The sequence below is a fragment of the Lolium perenne genome, chromosome 5, assembly GCF_019359855.2.
Source record: "Lolium perenne isolate Kyuss_39 chromosome 5, Kyuss_2.0, whole genome shotgun sequence".
Lineage (NCBI taxonomy): Eukaryota > Viridiplantae > Streptophyta > Magnoliopsida > Poales > Poaceae > Lolium > Lolium perenne.
Window position 1 is genome coordinate 15,603,078 of NC_067248.2, and position 21,076 is coordinate 15,624,153.

Sequence of the window (21,076 nt, forward strand, 5' to 3'; positions counted from 1 at the left end):
GCCTAGGGTGTGGCGCCCCAGTGCCCCCTGCGCTGCCTCTTCGCCTATAAAATCCCTTTCGACCTAAAAACGCAGTACCAATTGACGAAACTCCGTAAAGACTCCAGGCGCCGCCGCCATCGCGAAACTCCAATTCGGGGACAGAACTCTGTTTCGGCACTCGCCGGACGGGGAATTGCCCCCGGAGCCATCTCCACCGCCATCTTCACCGCCATCTTCACCGCCATTGCTGCCTCCATGATGAGGAGGGAGTAATCCACCCCCGAGGCTGAGGGCTCCGCTGTAGCTATGTGGTTCATCTCTCTCCCATGTACCTCAATACAATAATCTCATGAGCTGCTTTACATGATTGAGATTCATATGAGTTTTGTATCACAATTTATCTATGTGCTACTCTAGTGATGTTATTAAAGTAGTTTATTCCTCCTGCACGGTGTAATGGTGACAGTGTGTGCATCCGTGTTAGTACTTGGTTTATGCTATGATTATGATCTCTTGTAGATTATGAAGTTAACTATTGCTATGATGGTATTGATGTGATCTATTCCTCCTACATAGTGTGAAGGTGACAGTGTGCTTGCTATGTTAGTACTTGGTTTAGTCGTATTGATCTATCTTACACTCTAAGGTTATTTAAATATGAACATTGAATTGTGGAGCTTGTTAACTCCGGCATTGAGGGTTCGTGTAATCCTACGCAATGTGTTCATCATCCAACAAGAGTGTAGAGTATGCATTTATCTATTCTGTTGTGTGATCAATGTTGAGAGTGTCCACTAGTGAAAGTCTAATCCCTAGGCCTTGTTCCTAAATATTGCTATCGCTGCTTGTTTACTGTTTTACTGCGTTACTATTGCTGCAATACTACCACCATCAACTACACGCCAGCAAGCTATTTTCTGGCACCGTTGCTACTGCTCATACTTATTCATACCACCTGTATTTCACTATCTCTTCGCCGAACTAGTGCACCTATTAGGTGTGTTGGGGACACAAGAGACTTCTTGCTTTGTGGTTGCAGGGTTGCATGAGAGGGATATCTTTGACCTCTTCCTCCCTGAGTTCGATAAACCTTGGGTGATCCACTTAAGGGAAAACTTGCTGCTGTTCTACAAACCTCTGCTCTTGGAGGCCCAACACTGTCTACAGGAAAAGGAGGGGGCGTAGACATCAATTGTGCATCTCTCTTTCTTTAAAATGTGTGTATGGGGGTACCACCACTTAGTATTGATATTGCAAGATTATCTAGTCACTATGTGGTGTGTCATACTCATGAGAAATTCAAATTCTTAATGTCCATTAATCATCTCTTGTTGAATTTTAGTTGCCTCTTGTTTAGAAGAAATGTTTTATCACATTATGGGGGAGTAATATGTTTTGTACATATCACAAGCCTAGAAAATGTGAACATATGAGGTTTTGCCACTTAGAGTTGATGCTCTTAATTATCTTGCTCCTAGGTGGCATGTTTGCTCAAACAAGCTCCACTTGTAGTAAAAAGCTTTTATTGCTCATCTTTTGGTTCTTGTTTGAGTAAGAGATCCTTGGTACGGTTTTCCTCAAATACATATCTCTATATCTTATTTAGGACACCATTTGCTTCAAGTTATTCTAATCATTGCCGTGCGTGATTGTTTGACTAATTGAAGCTATCAAGAATCTTCATCCATGCATAGTGCTTAATTCTATATACTTATCCTATGCCTTTTATTGTGAAGTTGATCCTTACTATCCTTGTCAATTCACCACCGGAAATTATTTCCAATATACTCATTGTCTTTGACAATTGATAACCTTATATGTGGTTGAATTTATGGATCACCTTCACCTTGGATTGCTTCTTATTTCCTTATATTATTTCCAAGAAATCTTTGTTGCTCCCACGTGTCTTCCGTGTCCCTTTGAAAAATCTTTTGATAAATTCTCTTGATTCACATCAAGTGTTTGTTTTGGAAGACAAACCTTTTCCTTACGGTACATTGTGCCATTGTGAAAAGTGTATAGGGTTTGGTTTATTTTGTTTGAACCTTGCTCTTTTGGGGAGTTTGCTATCTCATTCCTTCTTACATATTCTATTTGCTTGAATGAGATATATCCTTGAGCATGTTTGCTTTATTTCATCCTTTATGCTCAATGGTTTCTTCTTAGTTCATTTGTTGAACTTTGTTGAACAAATCTTTTGTGATTTGCGTCTTTGATATAATTTGGACAACAAATTTGTTTGGTTACACCTTTATGCCTTATTCGATTCATTTGGTGTTTTGTCCAAAGTATATCTTCCTTGGATCTTTAAAGTCTTTATGTGTGCTTATATGTAATTTGTTTATATTTGTAGCATGCTTGCTTTGTTTGATCCATTATATAGGGTATACTCCATCAAATCCTAAATGGCTAAGATGTGCATAAAGTTCAAATTTCATCTAAATATGCACATATTTACATGGAGTGTGTCCTATATATTGTGGTTGTCTAACCATGTTGGACCCAATAAGTTTGGGGGCCAAGATGTACTTGAATGATGTTTTAGGTACATTGGAGATGCAATGGAGGCTTGTCTCATCTATAAGGAAGGTGTTATCACCATATGAGAATTGGAGTCAAGCTAGGATGATCGATGAACTCTTATCTACTACATCAAGCCATTGCTATCTCGGTAACAAGTATCTTATTCATGCATACTCATATATCATCCAACCTCTTGTAGGTTGCATCTTGACATGAAATTCCTTATTTCGAAAATATTGAGGTTCTTGAAAAATCCTTTTAAAAGAAAACTTCTTATTGTACACTTGAGTAATTTGAGAAGATGCATATGATGGGGATATATAGATATATATAAATCATGTTTATGATTCACCTATCCCAAATATGCCCTCTAGCAATTTATTGCATATTAATTCCTCAAAGAAGTCTTATGTGCAATATTGATGAAATTGCGAAATAAATCCGTATTTATGATACTTGTTGCTTTTCTCGAAACACTCCAACTAGCTTTACTTCCCTTATTGTTGGTTGTGATGCTTTTGAGATTTTACTTGGTTGAAGCTCATTCATATACCATAAGTGAAAATTGGAGCCATAGGCTATATGTGCTTTTTAAGCAAACATCCTTTGGTATATTCTATGACTTCATCTTGGATATCTTGTCTTATTTACTTTATTAACCTCTCGTGTGTGCATGTTTCTTTATGGATCACTTTGTCCACTTTAGAAACTCATATACATAAGAGGGCTAATCCATCACCTTGATATCTGATACGTCTCCGACGTATCGATAATTTCCTATGTTCCATGCCACATTATTGATGTTCTCTACATGTTTTATGCACACTTTATGTCATATTCGTGCATTTTCTGGAACTAACCTATTAACAAGATGCCGAAGTGCCAGTTGCTGTTTTCTGCTGTTTTTGGTTTCAGAAATCCTAGTAAGGAAATATTCTCGGAATTGGACGAAATCAACGCCCAGGGGCCTATTTTTCCACGAAGCTTCCAGAAGTCCGAAGACGAGACGAAGAGGGGCCACGAGGCAGCCAGAGCATAGGGCGGCGCGGCCCCTGCCTTGGCCGCGCGGCCCTATGGTCTGGGCCCCTCGTGCCGCCTCTTGACCTACCCTTCCGCCTACTTAAAGCCTCCGTGATGAAACCCCCAGTACCGAGAGCCACGATACGGAAAACCTTCCAGAGACGCCGCCAACGCCGATCCCATCTCGGGGGATCCAGGAGATCGCCTCCGGCACCCTGCCGGAGAGGGGAATCATCTCCCGGAGGACTCTACGCCTCCATGGTCGCCTCCGGTGTGATGTGTGAGTAGTCTACCCCTGGACTATGGGTTCATAGCAGTAGCTAGATGGTTGTCTTCTCCCCATTGTGCTATCATTGTCGGATCTTGTGAGCTGCCTAACATGATCAAGATCATCTATCTGTAATTCTATATGTTGCGTTTGTTGGGATCCGATGAATAGAGAATACTTGTTATGTTGATTATCAAAGTTATATCTATGTGTTGTTTATGATCTTGCATGCTTTCCGTTACTAGTAGATGCTCTGGCCAAGTAGATGCTTGTAACTCCAAGAGGGAGTATTTATGCTCGATAGTGGGTTCATGCCTGCATTGACACCTGGGACAGTGACAGAAAGTTCTAAGGTTGTGTTGTGCTGTTGCCACTAGGGATAAAACATTGATGCTATGTCTAAGGATGTAGTTGTTGATTACATTACGCACCATACTTAATGCAATTGTCTGTTGCTTTGCAACTTAATACTGGAGGGGGTTCGGATGATAACCTGAAGGTGGATTTTTTAGGCATAGATGCAGTTGGATGGCGGTCTATGTACTTTGTCATAATGCCCAATTAAATCTCACTATACTCATCATGATATGTATGTGCATGGTCATGCCCTCTTTATTAGTCAATTGCCCAACTGTAATTTGTTCACCCAACATGCTGTTTGTCTTATGGGAGAGACACCTCTAGTGAACTGTGGACCCCGGTCCAATTCTCTTTACTGAAATACAATCTACTGCAATACTGTTCTACTGTTTTCTGCAAACAATCATCTTCCACACAATACGGTTAATCCTTTGTTACAGCAAGCCGGTGAGATTGACAACCTCACTGTTTCGTTGGGGCAAAGTACTTTGGTTGTGTTGTGCAGGTTCCACGTTGGCACCGGAATCCCTGGTGTTGCGCCGCACTACATCCCGCCGCCATCAACCTTCAACGTGCTTCTTGGCTCCTCCTGGTTCGATTAACCTTGGTTTCTTTCTGAGGGAAATCTTGCTGCTGTGCGCATCATACCTTCCTCTTGGGGTTCCCAACGAACGTGTGAGTTACACGCCATCAAGCTAAATTTCTGGCGCCGTTGCCGGGGAGATCAAGACACGCTGCAAGGGGAGTCTCCACTTCTCAATCTCTTTACTTTGTTTTTGTCTTGCTTAGTTTTATTTACTACTTTGTTTGCTGCACTAAATCAAAATACAAAAAAATTAGTTGCTAGTTTTACTTTATTTGTTATCTTGTTTGCTATATCAAAAACACAAAAAAAAAATTAGTTACTTGCATTTACTTTATCTAGTTTGTTTTATTTACTACTACTAAAATGAGTAATCCTGAAGTTGAAGTTCGTACGTTTAAGCAACGAGGGGGAGAATGTTTGAGAGATGCTTGGTATAGAATTAGCGATGCCCATAATAGATGCACTAAGAAACACTCCACCATTATTTTACTCAGGAATTTTTATGTTGGTATCTCTAGCTGGAATAGATATGTTCTTGATAGTCTCGCAAAAGGTGACTTCCTAAGTACTCCTGCATTAGAAGCTAGTTGCATTATTGAGAGTTTATTTGGAATACCCCCTGTTGATAAATTTAAAACTGAAATCTCTCTTGAAGATGTTATGAAAAAATTGGAAACCATAGAGAAAATTTTTCCAAGTATTGAAGCTGAATTGGAAATGTTACTTGATAAAACTGATGAACTTGATAAATCCTTAGGAGGAATTGATGAAAGAATTAGTGTCCTAGGAACTTGTGTTGTCCATGATGATCAAATCAATAAGATTGATGAACTTGAAAAGGCTATGGGAACCTTGGGTTCAACATTTTCTTCTTTTAAATATAAGGAGAAAGCTTATGTGGGTAAGGAGCAAAAGTTTATGTATGTCTCTAAAGTGCCTAAACCAAAGAAGTATTATTATAGGCCTAAAATTGACAAAGCCCTTAGTACCACTGCGGATGGGGGAGCTCATAATAACGATACACCACTCTCCGATAATACTTGATACACACTTTCTGCGCCTAGCTGAAAGGCGTTAAAGAAAAGCGCTTATGGGAGACAACCCATGTTTTTACCTACAGTACTTTGTTTTTATTTTGTGTCTTGGAAGTTGTTTACTACTGTAGCAACCTCTCCTTATCTTAGTTTAGTGTTTTGTTGTGCCAAGTAAAGTCTTTGATAGTAAAGTAAGTACTAGATTTGGATTACTGCGCAGTTCCAGATTTCTTTGCTGTCACGAATCTGGGTCCACCTCCCTGTAGGTAGCTCAGAAAATTAAGCCAATTTACGTGCATGATCCTCAGATATGTACGCAACTTTCATTCAATTTGAGCATTTTCATTTGAGCAAGTCTGGTGCCATTTTAAAATTCGTCAATACGAACTGTTCTGTTTTGACAGATTCTGCCTTTTATTTCGCATTGCCTCTTTTGCTATGTTGGATGAATTTCTTTGATCCACTAATGTCCAGTAGCTTTATGCAATGTCCAGAAGTGTTAAGAATGATTGTGTCACCTCTGAATATGTTAATTTTTATTGTGCACTAACCCTCTAATGAGTTGTTTCGAGTTTGGTGTGGAGGAAGTTTTCAAGGATCAAGAGAGGAGTATGATGCAACATGATCAAGAAGAGTGAAAGCTCTAAGCTTGGGGATACCCCGGTGGTTCACCCCTGCATATATCAAGAAGACTCAAGCGTCTAAGCTTGGGGATGCCCAAGGCATCCCCTTCTTCATCGACAACATTATCAGGTTCCTCCCCTGAAACTATATTTTTATTCCATCACATCTTATGTGCTTTGCTTGGAGCGTCGGTTTGTTTTTGTTTTTTGTTTTGTTTGAATAAAATGGATCCTAGCATTCACTTTATGGGAGAGAGACACGCTCCGCTGTAGCATATGGACAAGTATGTCCTTAGTTTCTACTCATAGTATTCATGGCGAAGTTTCTCCTTCGTTAAATTGTTATATGGTTGGAATTGGAAAATGATACATGTAGTAATTGCTATTAATGTCTTGGGTAATGTGATACTTGGCAATTGTTGTGCTCATGTTTAAGCTCTTGCATCATATGCTTTGCACCCATTAATGAAGAAATACATAGAGCATGCTAAAATTTGGTTTGCATATTTGGTTTCTCTAAGGTCTAGATAATTTCTAGTATTGAGTTTGAACAACAAGGAAGACGGTGTAGAGTCTTATAATGTTTTCAATATGTCTTTTATGTGAGTTTTGCTGCACCGGTTCATCCTTGTGTTTGTTTCAAATAAGCCTTGCTAGCCTAAACCTTGTATCGAGAGGGAATACTTCTCATGCATCCAAAATACTTGAGCCAACCACTATGCCATTTGTGTCCACCATACCTACCTACTACATGGTATTTTCCGCCATTCCAAAGTAAATTGCTTGAGTGCTACCTTTAAAATTCCATCATTCGCCTTACAATATATAGCTCATGGGACAAATAGCTTAAAAACTATTGTGGTATTGAATATGTAATTATGCACTTTATCTCTTATTAAGTTGCTTGTTGTGCGATAACCATGTTCACTGGGGACGCCATCAACTATTCTTTGTTGAATTTCATGTGAGTTGCTATGCATGTCCGTCTTGTCTGAAGTAAGAGAGATCTACCACCTTATGGTTAAGCATGCATATTGTTAGAGAAGAACATTGGGCCGCTAACTAAAGCCATGATCCATGGTGGAAGTTTCAGTTTTGGACATATATCCTCAATCTCAAATGAGAAAATTATTAATTGTTGTTACATGCTTATGCATAAAAGAGGATTCCATTATCTGTTGTCTATGTTGTCCCGGTATGGATGTCTAAGTTGAAGAATAATCAATAGCGAGAAATCCAATGCGAGCTTTCTCCTTAGACCTTTGTACAGGCGGCATAGAGGTACCCCTTTGTGACACTTGGTTAAAACAAAGGCATTGTGATGATCCGGTAGTCCAAGCTAATTAGGACAAGGTGCGGGCACTATTAGTACACTATGCATGAGGCTTGCAACTTGTAAGATATAATTTACATGATACATATGCTTTATTACTACCGTTGACAAAATTGTTTCATGTTTTCAAAATCAAAGCTCTAGCACAAATATAGCAATCGATGCTTTTCCTCTATGGAGGACCATTCTTTTACTTTCAATATTGAGTCAGTTCACCTATTTCTCTCCACCTCAAGAAGCAAACACTTGTGTGAACTGTGCATTGATTCCTACATACTTGCTTATTGCACTTATTATATTACTCTATGCTGACAATATCCATGAGATATACATGTTATAAGTTGAAAGCAACCGCTGAAACTTAATCTTCTTTTGTGTTGCTTCAATGCCTTTACTTTGAATTATTGCTTTATGAGTTAACTCTTATGCAAGACTTATTAATGCTTGTCTTGAAGTGCTATTCATGAAAAGTCTTTGCTATATGATTCACTTGTTTACTCATGTCATATATATTGTTTTGATCGCTGCATTCACTACATATGCTTTACAAATAGTATGATCAAGATTGTGATGGCATGTCACTCCGTAAATTATCTCGTGTTATCGCTTTTACCTGCTCGGGACGAGCAGAACTAAGCTGGGGATGCTGATACGACTCCGCCGGATCGATAAGTTCTTATGTTCCATGCCACATTATTGATGTGATCTACATGATTTATGCACACTTTATGTCATATTCGTGCAGTTTCTGGAACTAACCTATTAACCAGATGCCGAAGTGCCGATTCTTTGTTCTGCTGTTTTTGGTTTCAGAAATCCTAGTAAGGAAATATTCTCGGAATTGGACGAAATCAACGCCCAGGGGCCTATTTTTCCACGAAGCTTCCAGAAGTCCGAAGACGAGACGAAGAGGGGCCACGAGGCAGCCAGAGCATAGGGCGGCGCGGCCCCTGCCCTGGCCGCGCGGCCCTATGGTCTGGGCCCCTCGTGCCGCCTCTTGACCTACCCTTCCGCCTACTTAAAGCCTCCGTGATGAAACCCCCAGTACCGAGAGCCACGATACGGAAAACCTTCCAGAGACGCCGCCAACGCCGATCCCATCTCGGGGGATCCAGGAGATCGCCTCCGGCACCCTGCCGGAGAGGGGAATCATCTCCCGGAGGACTCTACGCCGCCATGGTCGCCTCCGGTGTGATGTGTGAGTAGTCTACCCCTGGACTATGGGTCCATAGCAGTAGCTAGATGGTTGTCTTCTCCCCATTGTGCTATCATTGTCGGATCTTGTGAGCTGCCTAACATGATCAAGATCATCTATCTGTAATTCTATATGTTGCGTTTGATGGGATCCGATGAATAGAGAATACTTGTTATGTTGATTATCAAAGTTATATCTATGTGTTGTTTATGATCTTGCATGCTTTCCGTTACTAGTAGATGCTCTGGCCAAGTAGATGCTTGTAACTCCAAGAGGGAGTATTTATGCTCGATAGTGGGTTCATGCCTGCATTGACACCGGGACAAAGGATGAGAAAGTTCTAAGGTTGTGTTGTGCTGTTGCCACTAGGGATAAAACATTGATGCTATGTCTAAGGATGTAGTTGTTGATTACATTACGCACCATACTTAATGCAATTGTCTGTTGCTTTGCAACTTAATACTGGAGGGGGTTCGGATGATAACCTGAAGGTGGATTTTTTAGGCATAGATGCAGTTGGATGGCGGTCTATGTACTTTGTCGTAATGCCCAATTAAATCTCACTATACTCATCATGATATGTATGTGCATGGTCATGCCCTCTTTATTTGTCAATTGCCCAACTGTAATTTGTTCACCCAACATGCTGTTTGTCTTATGGGAGAGACACCTCTAGTGAACTGTGGACCCCGGTCCAATTCTCTTTACTGAAATACAATCTCTTGCACATCGTTTCTCAAGTTTTCTGCAAACAATCATCTTCCACACAATACGGTTAATCCTTTGTTACAGCAAGCCGGTGAGATTGACAACCTCACTGTTTCATTGGGGCAAAGTACTTTGGTTGTGTTGTGCAGGTTCCACGTTGGCGCCGGAATCCCTGGTGTTGCGCCGCACTACATCCCGCCGCCATCAACCTTCAACGTGCTTCTTGGCTCCTCCTGGTTCGATAAACCTTGGTTTCTTTCTGAGGGAAATCTTGCTGCTGTGCGCATCATACCTTCCTCTTGGGGTTCCCAACGAACGTGTGAGTTACACGCCATCAATATCCTTGTTCTTTGCCAACCATCTTCTTATCCTTTGATTTTAGTGTTGTTGGTAAAGAAGATTTATGAGTGCTTGGTTTATTTGTTTTTCTTCATGCACTCATATCTCGTAATTGTTGGACTCAAGTTGTTCTTGATAAGCATATTCACTTTATCTTAGTTGTGTTCTAAATGATATATAGGGAGTGAGGATTCCATGTTTGTGCATATTGTATTCAAATGCAAACATTATAAATTGTGCACGAACCTTGGGGAGCTTTCTTATTTAGAGCACTATATCTCTCTTATCATGATATCTTTGTTTGTCCAACTGGATCTTTGATTGCTTGCTTTATTTATTGAAGCTCACTTCACCATGTTGTCTTTATGCAATCTTTGATCCTCAATATAGTTTGACTTCCTTCAAGTATTCATCATTGGATATGTGCACTTGATTCCACTCAAATTATGAGAAGTGCACACTTTGGGGAGGAACTCACATTATATTGGCCTTCTAAATTTTTCACCCATTTTGACAATCGATGCCAATGGGGGAGAAGTTTAGAGGGTTTAAGGGAATGGTTTTATACTTAAGTTTGGTTTGTGCTTAAGTGTTTTGCCTCTCATGCATTCCATATTTATATGTCTTGCATGGTTGTATATATATAGTGGAAACTATCCCAAAGGTTAATCTTGACAATGTATGCAATGAATTCATGTTCATCACACGTGCATACATTGTGGGGGAGTTTTCTCTATATATATTGGTTCTACTCACATCCATTGCATTTGTTGTAGTTGTGTGAGTAGAGCCGGTTTTGATATGGACTAGTTGCTTTGTGTTACTTGACCATATCAAATACAACCTCTTGTATACAACTTATTCTCGGATAAGTTGCGTACTTGTCACTAATATTCATTATATAAATCCTCTTATTGTGGTTGTCATCAATTACCAAAATGGGGGAGATTGTAAGGGTATATTGCCCCTATGTGTGGTTTTGGTAATCAATGACAACCCCTATGGACTAATGTTTTCATTGAGTTTATATGAAGGAATATTCCATAGGTACTACTTGCTCTCCATGTGTTGGATTCAAGTATGGATGCCATGAAGATAAAGATATACCTTGTGTATTGGCATCAAGATCATCGGTATGAAGATATATATGTGATATGATCAAGAAGAAGAAATGAAGATGGAGTTCTTATGTGGAACTCAATATTAGCCATGCTCTATCTTAAGTGAGTATGAGAAGATACAAGGTTGAATTGGGCAAGTTCAAGATGAGCATCTTGAGTGGATCACATGCTTGAAGCTTGCCGTCCATTTGGTGATAGTGAACATGTGAAGATGTGCATCAATAGAGCTTTCCCATCATAGTGTATGGGGGAGCATTTCTGAGTATACACGAAGCGACAATGATCAAGTGATGGGATGCGCAAGGCAAAGGTATGGCCTTGCTAGGTTTTCCTTTTACCGGTCTCAAGGTGGATGTTGGGAGACCGGATTATAGGATAGATAGCCGCACTATTAAGAGGGGCTTTCGGTTGAGTAACTTGATCACATCGTCTTAGGGAGCTCAATCCTTTGCATACTTTGCACATTCTTATTGCTTCTTGGTATTTCTCGGTGTGAGGTTCTTGAGCTTGTTGCTAGCTTTACAACAAGCCCAAGTTCATCGAAAACGGAGTTCACATGCATCTTCTATTGCGTTTTCGAGGTTGGGTGATTTTACCGGTTATTCATGATATAAGGTTCTACCTTTTATATTCATGATAAAATCCCCTTCTACAGATTCTTGGGTTTTCACTTTCTATAAGATAGCATTTGTTGTTATCTTCCAAACAAAATTGGTTTCATGCGAATCGGAGTTCGGGAGCATTAGTTATTAAAGAAAAAGGAAAAAGGGAAAAATGATAAAGAGAAAAAGAAAAAAAGAGGCCAGCGGACCGGCCGGCCAGACCGGACCAGCCACCGGCCCACCCGGTCCGCGCCGGGGTTTCGGCTGGTGCCTTCCGGGCCACATCCAGGGGCGTTGGGCCCGTAACCGGCAGCAGGCCCGGTCCACCGACCGGCCGCCGGCGCCTCCCCGGCCCGGCCGGAACCCACTCCGGGCCGCCTTCCCGCCGTTCGGCCCACGCGGCCGCGTGCCCCTGCGCAGCCCACGCGCCCCCGCGCGCCCTGGCCGGGGCTGGGCCTCTCCGCCCCGTCGTCCCACCGCTGCGCAGCCCGTGCGCCTGGGCGCCCCTTGCCTACTCGCCCGCGCGGCTGCTGCCCCGATCCGGTTCTTTGGGCCGGTCCGGCCGGACCCCCAGCTGGCTGGTCGGCGCCAAATCCGGCCGGCCGGCACAGCGGCCGGCTGGGCCGTTTTCTGTCTAGTTTTTTCTGCCCGATTTTCTGTCTTTTTCCCCCAACAGCTATTTTTCCCCTTTAGCTATAAATAGGCTTCTTCCACCTTGAGCCAAACTAGTTCTTCCCATTCTCTCTCCTCCATTGCTACTATTTGAAGAACTTGCTCTTCCCCTTGAATCCTCCAACCATTCTTGCTCATATTTGAGGATTTGAGAGAGGGGATCTAGATCTACACTTCCACCAAACCGTTTCTTCTCTAAGTGAGGGAATCTCTTGGGATCTAGATCTTGGAGTCTTTGGTTGACTTTCCCCCTTGTTCTTCCTCTCCAATCTCATCCTAGCATTCGTTGCTTTGGTGGGATTTGAGTGTGAAGGACTTGAACACCTCCGGTGTTCTTGCTTTGCATCATTGCATAGTGTTGAGCTCTCCACCACGATTTGTTCGAGTGAGAGACCGTGAGCTTGTTACTCTTGGAGGGTGACCTCCTAGTTGGCTTGGTGATTGGTGCTCCGGTGATCTCTTCAAGAAGATTGTGAAGAGGCCCGGGCTTCTCCTTCGTGGAGCTTGTGAAGTGGTTGTGGAGCTTGCCATCTCCGGAGCGGAGGAAAAGCTAACCATAAGAAAAGGGCCATCATCCTTCGTGGGTGTGGTTCGGAGAATAGGGTGAGCCTTCGTGGCGCGGGGAATCCTTCGTGGGACCTCCACTCCTCCAAACGTGACGTACCTTGTTGCAAAGCAAGGGAACACGGGAATACATCCTCGTCTCCGCGTGCCTCGGTTATTTCTATACCCGAGCTCTCTTTCCTTGTGATAGCCATCGTGCTTGAAGTACATATATCTTGCTATCACTTGTGCTACATATATCTTGTGCCTATCTTGCTTAGCTCTAGTTGCTATTGTTACACTTAGTTGAGCTTAGCATATTTAGGGTTTGTGCTTGTAAACTAAACGATAGTTTAATTCCGCATTCATACAAGACAAATCCGCAAGAGTTTGTAATTGCCTATTCACACCCCCCCCCCCTCTAGGCGACATCTCGATCTTTCAATACTCCATGGCAAAAACTTCAGAAAGACGCATGTATGTTCAGTATCATTGGTGGATATGCAGGTGAGCAAATTCTGCAAGTTAGCTCTTTGCCAAGCTAGAATAGCTTCACGTGAGTTACATGTAACCTGTATAGCTTGCATAACTGAGATTTGCTTACTGTTGCAGCTCAAGAAGTTTAACTGAGTGTATCCAGATGAATTCCCATCCCTTAGTACAACCATTAGAATACCCTGCGGTAATGAATCAGTTATATCATTCCTCTCGGGTGGTTTAGCTGGTGGTATATCTAGCATAGCTTCATCATCAGATACTCCTCCAAATGCAATGACCTGATGTTCAAATTGGGACCATATGTCGGTCTTATCATGGAAGGAGAAATTGCCAGTACTGCTGACCGTAGCCCAACAAGTTCATTACCCATAGTTTCTTTGCTGATGCTATTATTCAGAGGGGTCACTGGAAATGCTGAAACTCCTGGATCCCATAGCAGCCTCAGTTTTCTCATACTATGATCAATACTGAGCTGGCTAGATCTTGTGACAATTGAATCGGAGGCCTTCAGAACTGGATAGTTCCATGTCTTCCCATCATCTTGTTGCTGCAGCTCAAGGGTGTAATCCCTCACAACTGAGATAATATTTATGCAATCACTATCTTCTTTCTCATACACATCATAATTTGGCATGCTCTCGAACGCCTGAAACTGCATTTGGTTAGCAGTAGCAGACATGGGAGGTTGTTGGGGTGGTATCACATTATCTGATGCCTTGCTGAAACACTTGGTAAGCCATGCTTTGACTAACTCCTCTAAAGACTTGCTGGATTTAGTATATTCATGTGTCTTTTGCTCCAAAATACCGTCAACCACATCAACAAACACATCGGTGCAGCCCTTTGTGCCAACATCAAATGCATTGGATACTCGTTCTGGATAATCTTCACTGTATGCATTCTCGGATGCCTTGTGGAAGAACTTGGCAAATTGGTCACTCTCCTCTTCATATTTGTGCTGCTCCGGGATGCCAACAAACACACCAACAAATTCAGATAAGCAACCATTCCTTTCATCATCACAGGCGTCAAACACTGGACCAGGAGTAGCTCGCTCTAACGGATAATTTTCTGGTAGTGCATAGAAGCTATGCTCAGTACCATCTGCTAGGAACACACTTTGGCGCTTGAGATTATCAAAGCCATAATGGTGTGGCAGTCCATCAAGATATTGCTCAGACAGATTGCTGCTTCCACCTTGCATACAAGAACTCTGAATCTGGGGGGCAACATAAGCAGGAGCTGCAGAGAACATGGAGGGAGCAGACGAGAACACCGTGCTTCCTGATGATTCGTGGAGTGAGTCCAAGCTAGACTGGGATGGGCCTTGGTGCGTGTCGAAGTGGTGGTCAAGACCAGCGTTGGACATGGAGAAAATCCCAGGGCCCGTGTGCTCGCGGACGAATTTCTCGTCAGCGATGGACACACCACCGGCGCCGTTGCTCTTGGTGAGGCCGCCGCCTTTGCAGTCTGTAGTCGCAAGTTGGAGGACGCTGCCGCTCTTGCCGGCGCCCTTCTCGCCTGTGCACAGCGCGAGGGAGGTCTTCGCCGTGGAGGGGGACTCGTTCGCGTACGGCTCCATCGCGATGCAGCCAGTGGGAGAGGAGAGAGGAAATTGCACGTTCTAGCAATCCTTGGGGAGATCGTTGCAAGGGCCAGCGACTCAAAACTTTGGTTGCAAGGACCAGCGACTCTAGGTGTGAGTGCAGACTGCACAATTAAACGACATGTCATACCCACCCTTGCACCTGGCAACAAAAGCGGATGTTGGCTGTGTGCCACACTATGCGGACTCACCATTTTCCTTCCATATTTTGTCATAACAATTCTAATAGCTATATGAAAAGAAAATAATGTGCATAATATGGCTAAACCCTATCAACGGTACAACGACTGCAACTTTCTATGGCGAGGGTCTTGCAAATCTTCTTTTCGTAACTCGTTATTAGAGTCGGAGCTGCCTAGCTATGCGCGAGAAGTCACCGGCTTGTTTGTCATAGGCAGGCTTGATCTTCATGTTGCTGCTACCATGATGTCTTCGTTGGTGGTCGTTTCGTTGGAGAAGTCGGAGTCGCTACATAGTCATGACGATGATGTTAGTGGGCAACCTTGACGACGATCCTCGCTTCAGAGGTGTATGTGCAGCTCCCACAAAAAATGGCAAAAATATCTGGCCACGTCACAATTCCCGCCACCGGACCAGGGGCGGGCTAGGACACCATGCCACAAGGAAACGCGTGTACCGGCGGCATGTAGTGGATATGCCACGAGTTGATTGGACAGTCGGTTCAGAGAATTTCCTGCCATTAATAGGGCAGAAATTTAAAATAATTTACCACGAAATTTAAAAGAGAATATCATTCAAATTTAGGAGCTTGATTCCCGTCGTCGATGAACAATTTATCACCGTTGCCGACCAAACCTTGGATACAAGATCTCGACCGCCTTTAGGAGCTTGTCGAAGAGATCCAGGATGGCTTCAAACAGGGTAGGTGGTTGAGATGCAAGAGGGCAAGTACCCTGGGTAGGTGGTGGGAAAAGAGAACTTTAGAGGGCGAAGGAAGGAAAATGGTAGCCGCTGGTGGGTCATTTGTCGCTCATGACCTAGAAGAAAGCATATAGAGACGCATATACTGCTTGTTTATTTCTTATATAGACGTGTTTTGGGTGACTAATTTGTGCAGGTTGCACCGATTAATAGTCAACCAATTAAATCAGTTAATCGTCTGAATTCCGATTATTCGCTACCCCCAAGCTGACCGAGCAGTTAACGATTACCGATTTTCTTACCATTGACAAATTTGACATGATTTTGACAACTCTAGTGTAATGTCTTGTCAAGGACGTGCACCAGTAATATATATGCCATTGATAGGGTTTAGCCATATTATTCTGATTATTTTCCTTTCCATGTAGCTACCTGTTACAGCAATAGCTATGGCAAAATATAGGCAACGGTTGCCTACCAGGTTTTGTTTAATTGTGTAATATAGTAATTAGAGGGAATGGGCGGATCCAGCCTTTAGCTAATGGGGACGGCTGCCCCCACTCAAATTTTTACCACCTTGTATTATGGCATGCTAAATATTGATTTGCCCCCACTTAATAAAAATATTTGCACCACTAAGCACATCTTTGCTCCCACTAAAAATCAATCCTGGGTCCACCTAGAGCTATTTGCAAGCAATCACGCCTAAAGTCGCTGGTTCTTGCAACGAAATTTTTGAGTCACTGGTCCTTGCAACAATCTCACCAAGATTTGCTGGTACGTGCAATTTCCTCGAGAGGAGATGGCGGTGGAGGTTAGGGTGGAAAAGTCAGACGCTTGGACGGGGGAAAAGCCAATCGCGGGCTTGTACGCGGAGGTGGGAGGCGGGTAGGAGTATGTGGCGGCGTAGGGGAAGGTTGGTGGGGGTAGGGGTGGACTTGAAGCTCGAGGCTCCAGGCTCGGCTCAAGCTCGACAAGGCTTGGCTCGGGCTCGACTCGGCTCGAAGGTCGGACAAGCCAAGCCTAAACCTTCAAATCAAGGCTCGAGGCTCGACAAGCCCGCTCGATGAAGCTTGCAAGCCGGCTCGAAGGCTCGATGTTATAAAAAAAATAACCACACCCTTTACTAAAAATGTAACATTTCACAATTATAAACAATAATTGCTTCAGGTTTTATGTTGTACAAGACATGCCAGCAACTAAAGTGACCAAACAAGTTAAATTAATCTGCATCTTCCTGGATAATATTTCAAACAAGCAAGTTATGTCAATAATTTATGCTATTTCTTTATCAGTAAATTGAATTTCGACCGATCTGAGCACTCAACAATTTGTGAACCGATCAAGATGTATCCACCGTGGGGGCGCTAAGGGCATCTTCAACGGGGCGACCCATCCCGCGCCCGCGCGTTCGGATGGGTCGAGCCGGACAAAAAAGCAGCCCAACGCGGGGACGCACCGCAAAAGCGGACGGCCGCGGCGTTCGGAACGACGCAAACCCGGCCCAAATCTGGGCTAGGTTTGCGTGGCCGCGGATGGCACGCGGCGTCCGCTCGCGTCCGGGCGCTTGTCGCCTCGTCTCCCTTGGACCCATCGCGTCCGTTTGGGTCGCCCGGTTGGAGATGCCCTAAAGAAGGGAAAATGTGAGTTGTGGAGGTCGCCATGAATTGGACTTGTAGCAGGCGGCGGCGGATTTGGGTCAATTTGGATGGGAATTGGAGAGGGAAAAGAGGTTGGGGCGGTGAAGAAGGGGAAAGGGTGATGGTAGGCGCCGGCGGAGGATAAGGCGAACGGGGCGTACGCCGGAGCGGCGAAGGTGTCGTAAGCAGGTGCGGTGGTGGGGAAGTGGGAGGATGGGCTCTCCATGGAATCGAAGATACCATTTGTCAGGATCCCGATTGGATCTGACAAGCTAGGATCATTCTAATACAGGAATTTGACAAGAATTGAGAGAAGTGAAGGTAAAGTGTAGGAAAGTAAGAACAGAAATTAAGAACAAGATAAATTTAGGTTTTTGATTTCTTGATTGATTTGAACATGATACAACGCTAGCCTTATAAAGGCATAGCCATCTACAAGATGATGACATCCTAGGTGAAATACCGATACTGCCCTCAAACCACTAATAATCCCATGTTACCTATACATATCCTATTCCCTGACAGGCCACCTGCTCCTCCCTCATCCGCCTCCCTTGCTACGCTGGCTCCGGCGACTCCTAATTCCCCGCATCTCTGTAGCCTCCATGATCTTCTTCTCCCCCAACACTTAGCCCGTTGACCTTGACCGAGGCAAACCCTAGCCTCTGGTTCCCCATGGAGATCGAAATGGAGGCGGGTGGTCCTAGTTCCAGGAGGAGGAGATCGGTGTCGCCGGGGAAGGATGAAGATGGAGGAGGCGTAGACCACATCAGCGCCCTCCCCGATGCCGTTCTTGGCGAGATCATCACCCTCCTCCCCACCAAGGACGGCGGCCGCACCAGAATCCTGGCCTCCCGGTGGCGCCACCTCTGGCGTTCCGCTCCTCTTAACCTTGAATGCCGCGACCTGGGTCAACTCGCTGTTGTCTTGGTATCGCACATCCTTTCCTCACACCAAGGCCCTGGTCGCCGCTTCTGTATCACCCAGGGATCAATCATCTACACATCAGCTACCACCATGGACGCCTGGCTCCGGTCCGCCGCTCTGGATAACCTGCAGGAGCTCGACGTATGGTACGGCCCACACCGTCCGTTGTCAGCATCCACCCTCCGCTTCTCCAACACCCTCCGTGTATTCACCATCGGAGGATGTGACCTCGCCTACAACACCGGCCAACCACTTCACTTCCCCATGCTTAAGCAGCTAGGAATCGAACATGTCAGCGTCTCCGAGCACTCACTGCACAGCTTGATTGCCTCTTGCCCAATCCTGGAGTGCTTGTTCATTAAGTACTCCGTTGGATTCAGTTCCATCCGGATCAACTCCCCTAGTATTAAAAGCGTTGCCATCTCTCGCTGTGGGACTGATGGATCTGGATTTCATTTGGTCGGTCAGATTCATCTACATGAACTCATAATCGAGAATGCCCCTTGCCTTGAAACGTTGCTTGATCTCTGCAACAAATGTCTGCATGTATCGGTGGTTTCCGCGCCCAAACTGGAGACATTAGGCTTCCTTTCTGAGCAGCTGAGTGATGGCATGGACATCTCCACCCGGCTAGTGTTTGGCTACACAGCTATTCAGGTAACTGTGCTCCTAACCATAGTTATCGAGGGTTATAACATGCTGCTATGTTATGTGTGTGCGTGGAGGAGAAATTACATCTCTGCTGCACATGTCTATGGCCTAATACTGTCTGCATTCCATGTATGATATAAAGGGATTGCAGGTTGATGGCCTAGCAATGGTGGTGCGCACTGTCAAGGTTTTAGCCATCCGTATGGAGACTCTTAATTTGGATGTAGTTATTGAGTTGATGAAATGCTTTCCGTGCTTGGAGAAGCTGTACATTCAGGTGATGCTCCATCGTTGGTACTCATTTTGATCTACTTAATGTTGAAGTTGTTAATTTTATACTTGTCTGTGTTCTTCTTTACAGGGTTGGTCAACAAGGGAAAATTGTTTGTGGCGTCGTAAACACCGGGAGCTTATCAAATGTTTTGATATTCGTCTAAAGACAATAGTGATATCAACTTACATTGGCTTCTGGTCTGAAGTCAACTTTGCCACATTCTTTGTACTCAACGCTAAATCTCTGGAGTTAATGATATTTGAGGTTAACTCTTCCAACGAGGAGTTCATTTCAAAAGAGCAGAAGAAACTTCAGTTGGATAACAGGGCTTCAAGAGGTGCTCGGTTTCGTTTCACAACTGATAGATGTCTGCGTGGCCGTTTAGATATCGACCATGTCCGCGATTTGGATTTAGCTGATCCTTTCATACGCAGATGTTAAACTGAGTTTGCTCTTCTGAAGTACTGTTCCACCTATCTCATTTTGTGTTTTGTACAAATTATGACTAATTCTAGTATATCTAAATTACAATCTTTCTTAAGCTTATATTAGTTGAGTCATTTACGGGTGAACTTATCTGTGTGGATAGTTAATTTACTGATATACTGCAACAGCAGTAGTGTATGCGGCAAAGCGCCATACACAATCTGACTGAGAACCTGAGGAATAACTAACATTGGTAGCTCCAGACCTGCAGTCGAAGACAATAAATCATACAGTGAATGTTTAAACTCCTGGCTTGATGCTTGAACATATCAATGGCAAGTGTAAACTAGCTCTGTAACTTCAGCTAGAGCCTAGCCAATAAGGTTTCAAGTGGTGTTTGGTTTCTGGGACATCGAACATGTTGATTTGGACTTAATTGATCCATTTGTAGTGACCATGTTGAAAAAGAAACTTGGTTTGTTCTGTAGTAGGTAAAGTTTGTGTTAACCTGAAACCTTATCACAAACTATTTATATACTATTTATATTTTTGTTTATTGTGTTAGTTTGCGATTAGTTCTTGTCTTTCTAATCTTGTTTGCAAATTCTATTTATAAGTTAGCTTTGCCAAATCATCAAAACTATTTCGCCAAAGCAATGAAACCTAACCCGTCCTAATAGGATTTTCTCAGGGCATCTAAAGTTGTAAACGGCCACCACGTGGAGAGCTCCGGGGTTGTACACACTACAGGAAAACGGTTATATGCCGACGGCCACCAGCCGTCGGCGTACATGCGCAAGCCGTCGGCGTACTGTTGTGCCGACGGTGGCCGTCGGCGTAGCTCCGTCGGCGTATCTCCGGTCGGCGTAGCGGATCTGGCCGTCGGCGGATCTCCAACCGTCGGCGTCTACTCCATGCCGACGGTTTTTCTTCGGCCGTAGGCCCAGCTCAACCGTCGGCATCGTATTTCCACGGAGACGGCCGTCTGACGGCGTCGGTGATACGCCGACGGCCGGACCGACGGTGCAACCAAAGGTGCTTAGTCATATCAAATTTTCCCTGACGAAGACGCCTCTTGCACTGAGCGCAAGGGCAAAGTGGACGAACTACCTTTGAACAACGAGCTGCCTCCTTCACAAAAACATCAGTTTTCCATTCCCACTCAGCTGTTCTTTCATGAGCACTAATACGGCCACTATACATCCACTGATTATCAGCCATGACGTTAGAGCGATGCAAATGGAAGTTTAGCTCACCCTCGGC

At 43.9% G+C, this 21,076-nt stretch overlaps 1 protein-coding gene across 2 annotated transcripts in view; it reads left to right on the top strand.

The window, feature by feature from the left end:
• The window catches only part of LOC127298903 (FBD-associated F-box protein At5g60610), a 39,904-nt gene extending 19,971 nt beyond the window's left edge, over positions 1-19,933 (top strand). Inside the window, exons 2-4 of one of the 2 annotated variants that reach the window (XM_051328772.2) lie at positions 18,061-19,119; positions 19,256-19,390; positions 19,475-19,933. In XM_051328772.2, the coding sequence (XP_051184732.1) occupies positions 18,211-19,119; positions 19,256-19,390; positions 19,475-19,828 (1,398 nt within the window). In that variant the 5' untranslated portion in view covers positions 18,061-18,210 and the 3' untranslated portion in view covers positions 19,829-19,933. The remainder of the gene's footprint in view (positions 1-18,060; positions 19,120-19,255; positions 19,391-19,474) is intronic. The other variant, XM_051328773.2, reaches the window with a different exon arrangement.
• Positions 19,934-21,076: the final 1,143 nt, after the last annotated feature.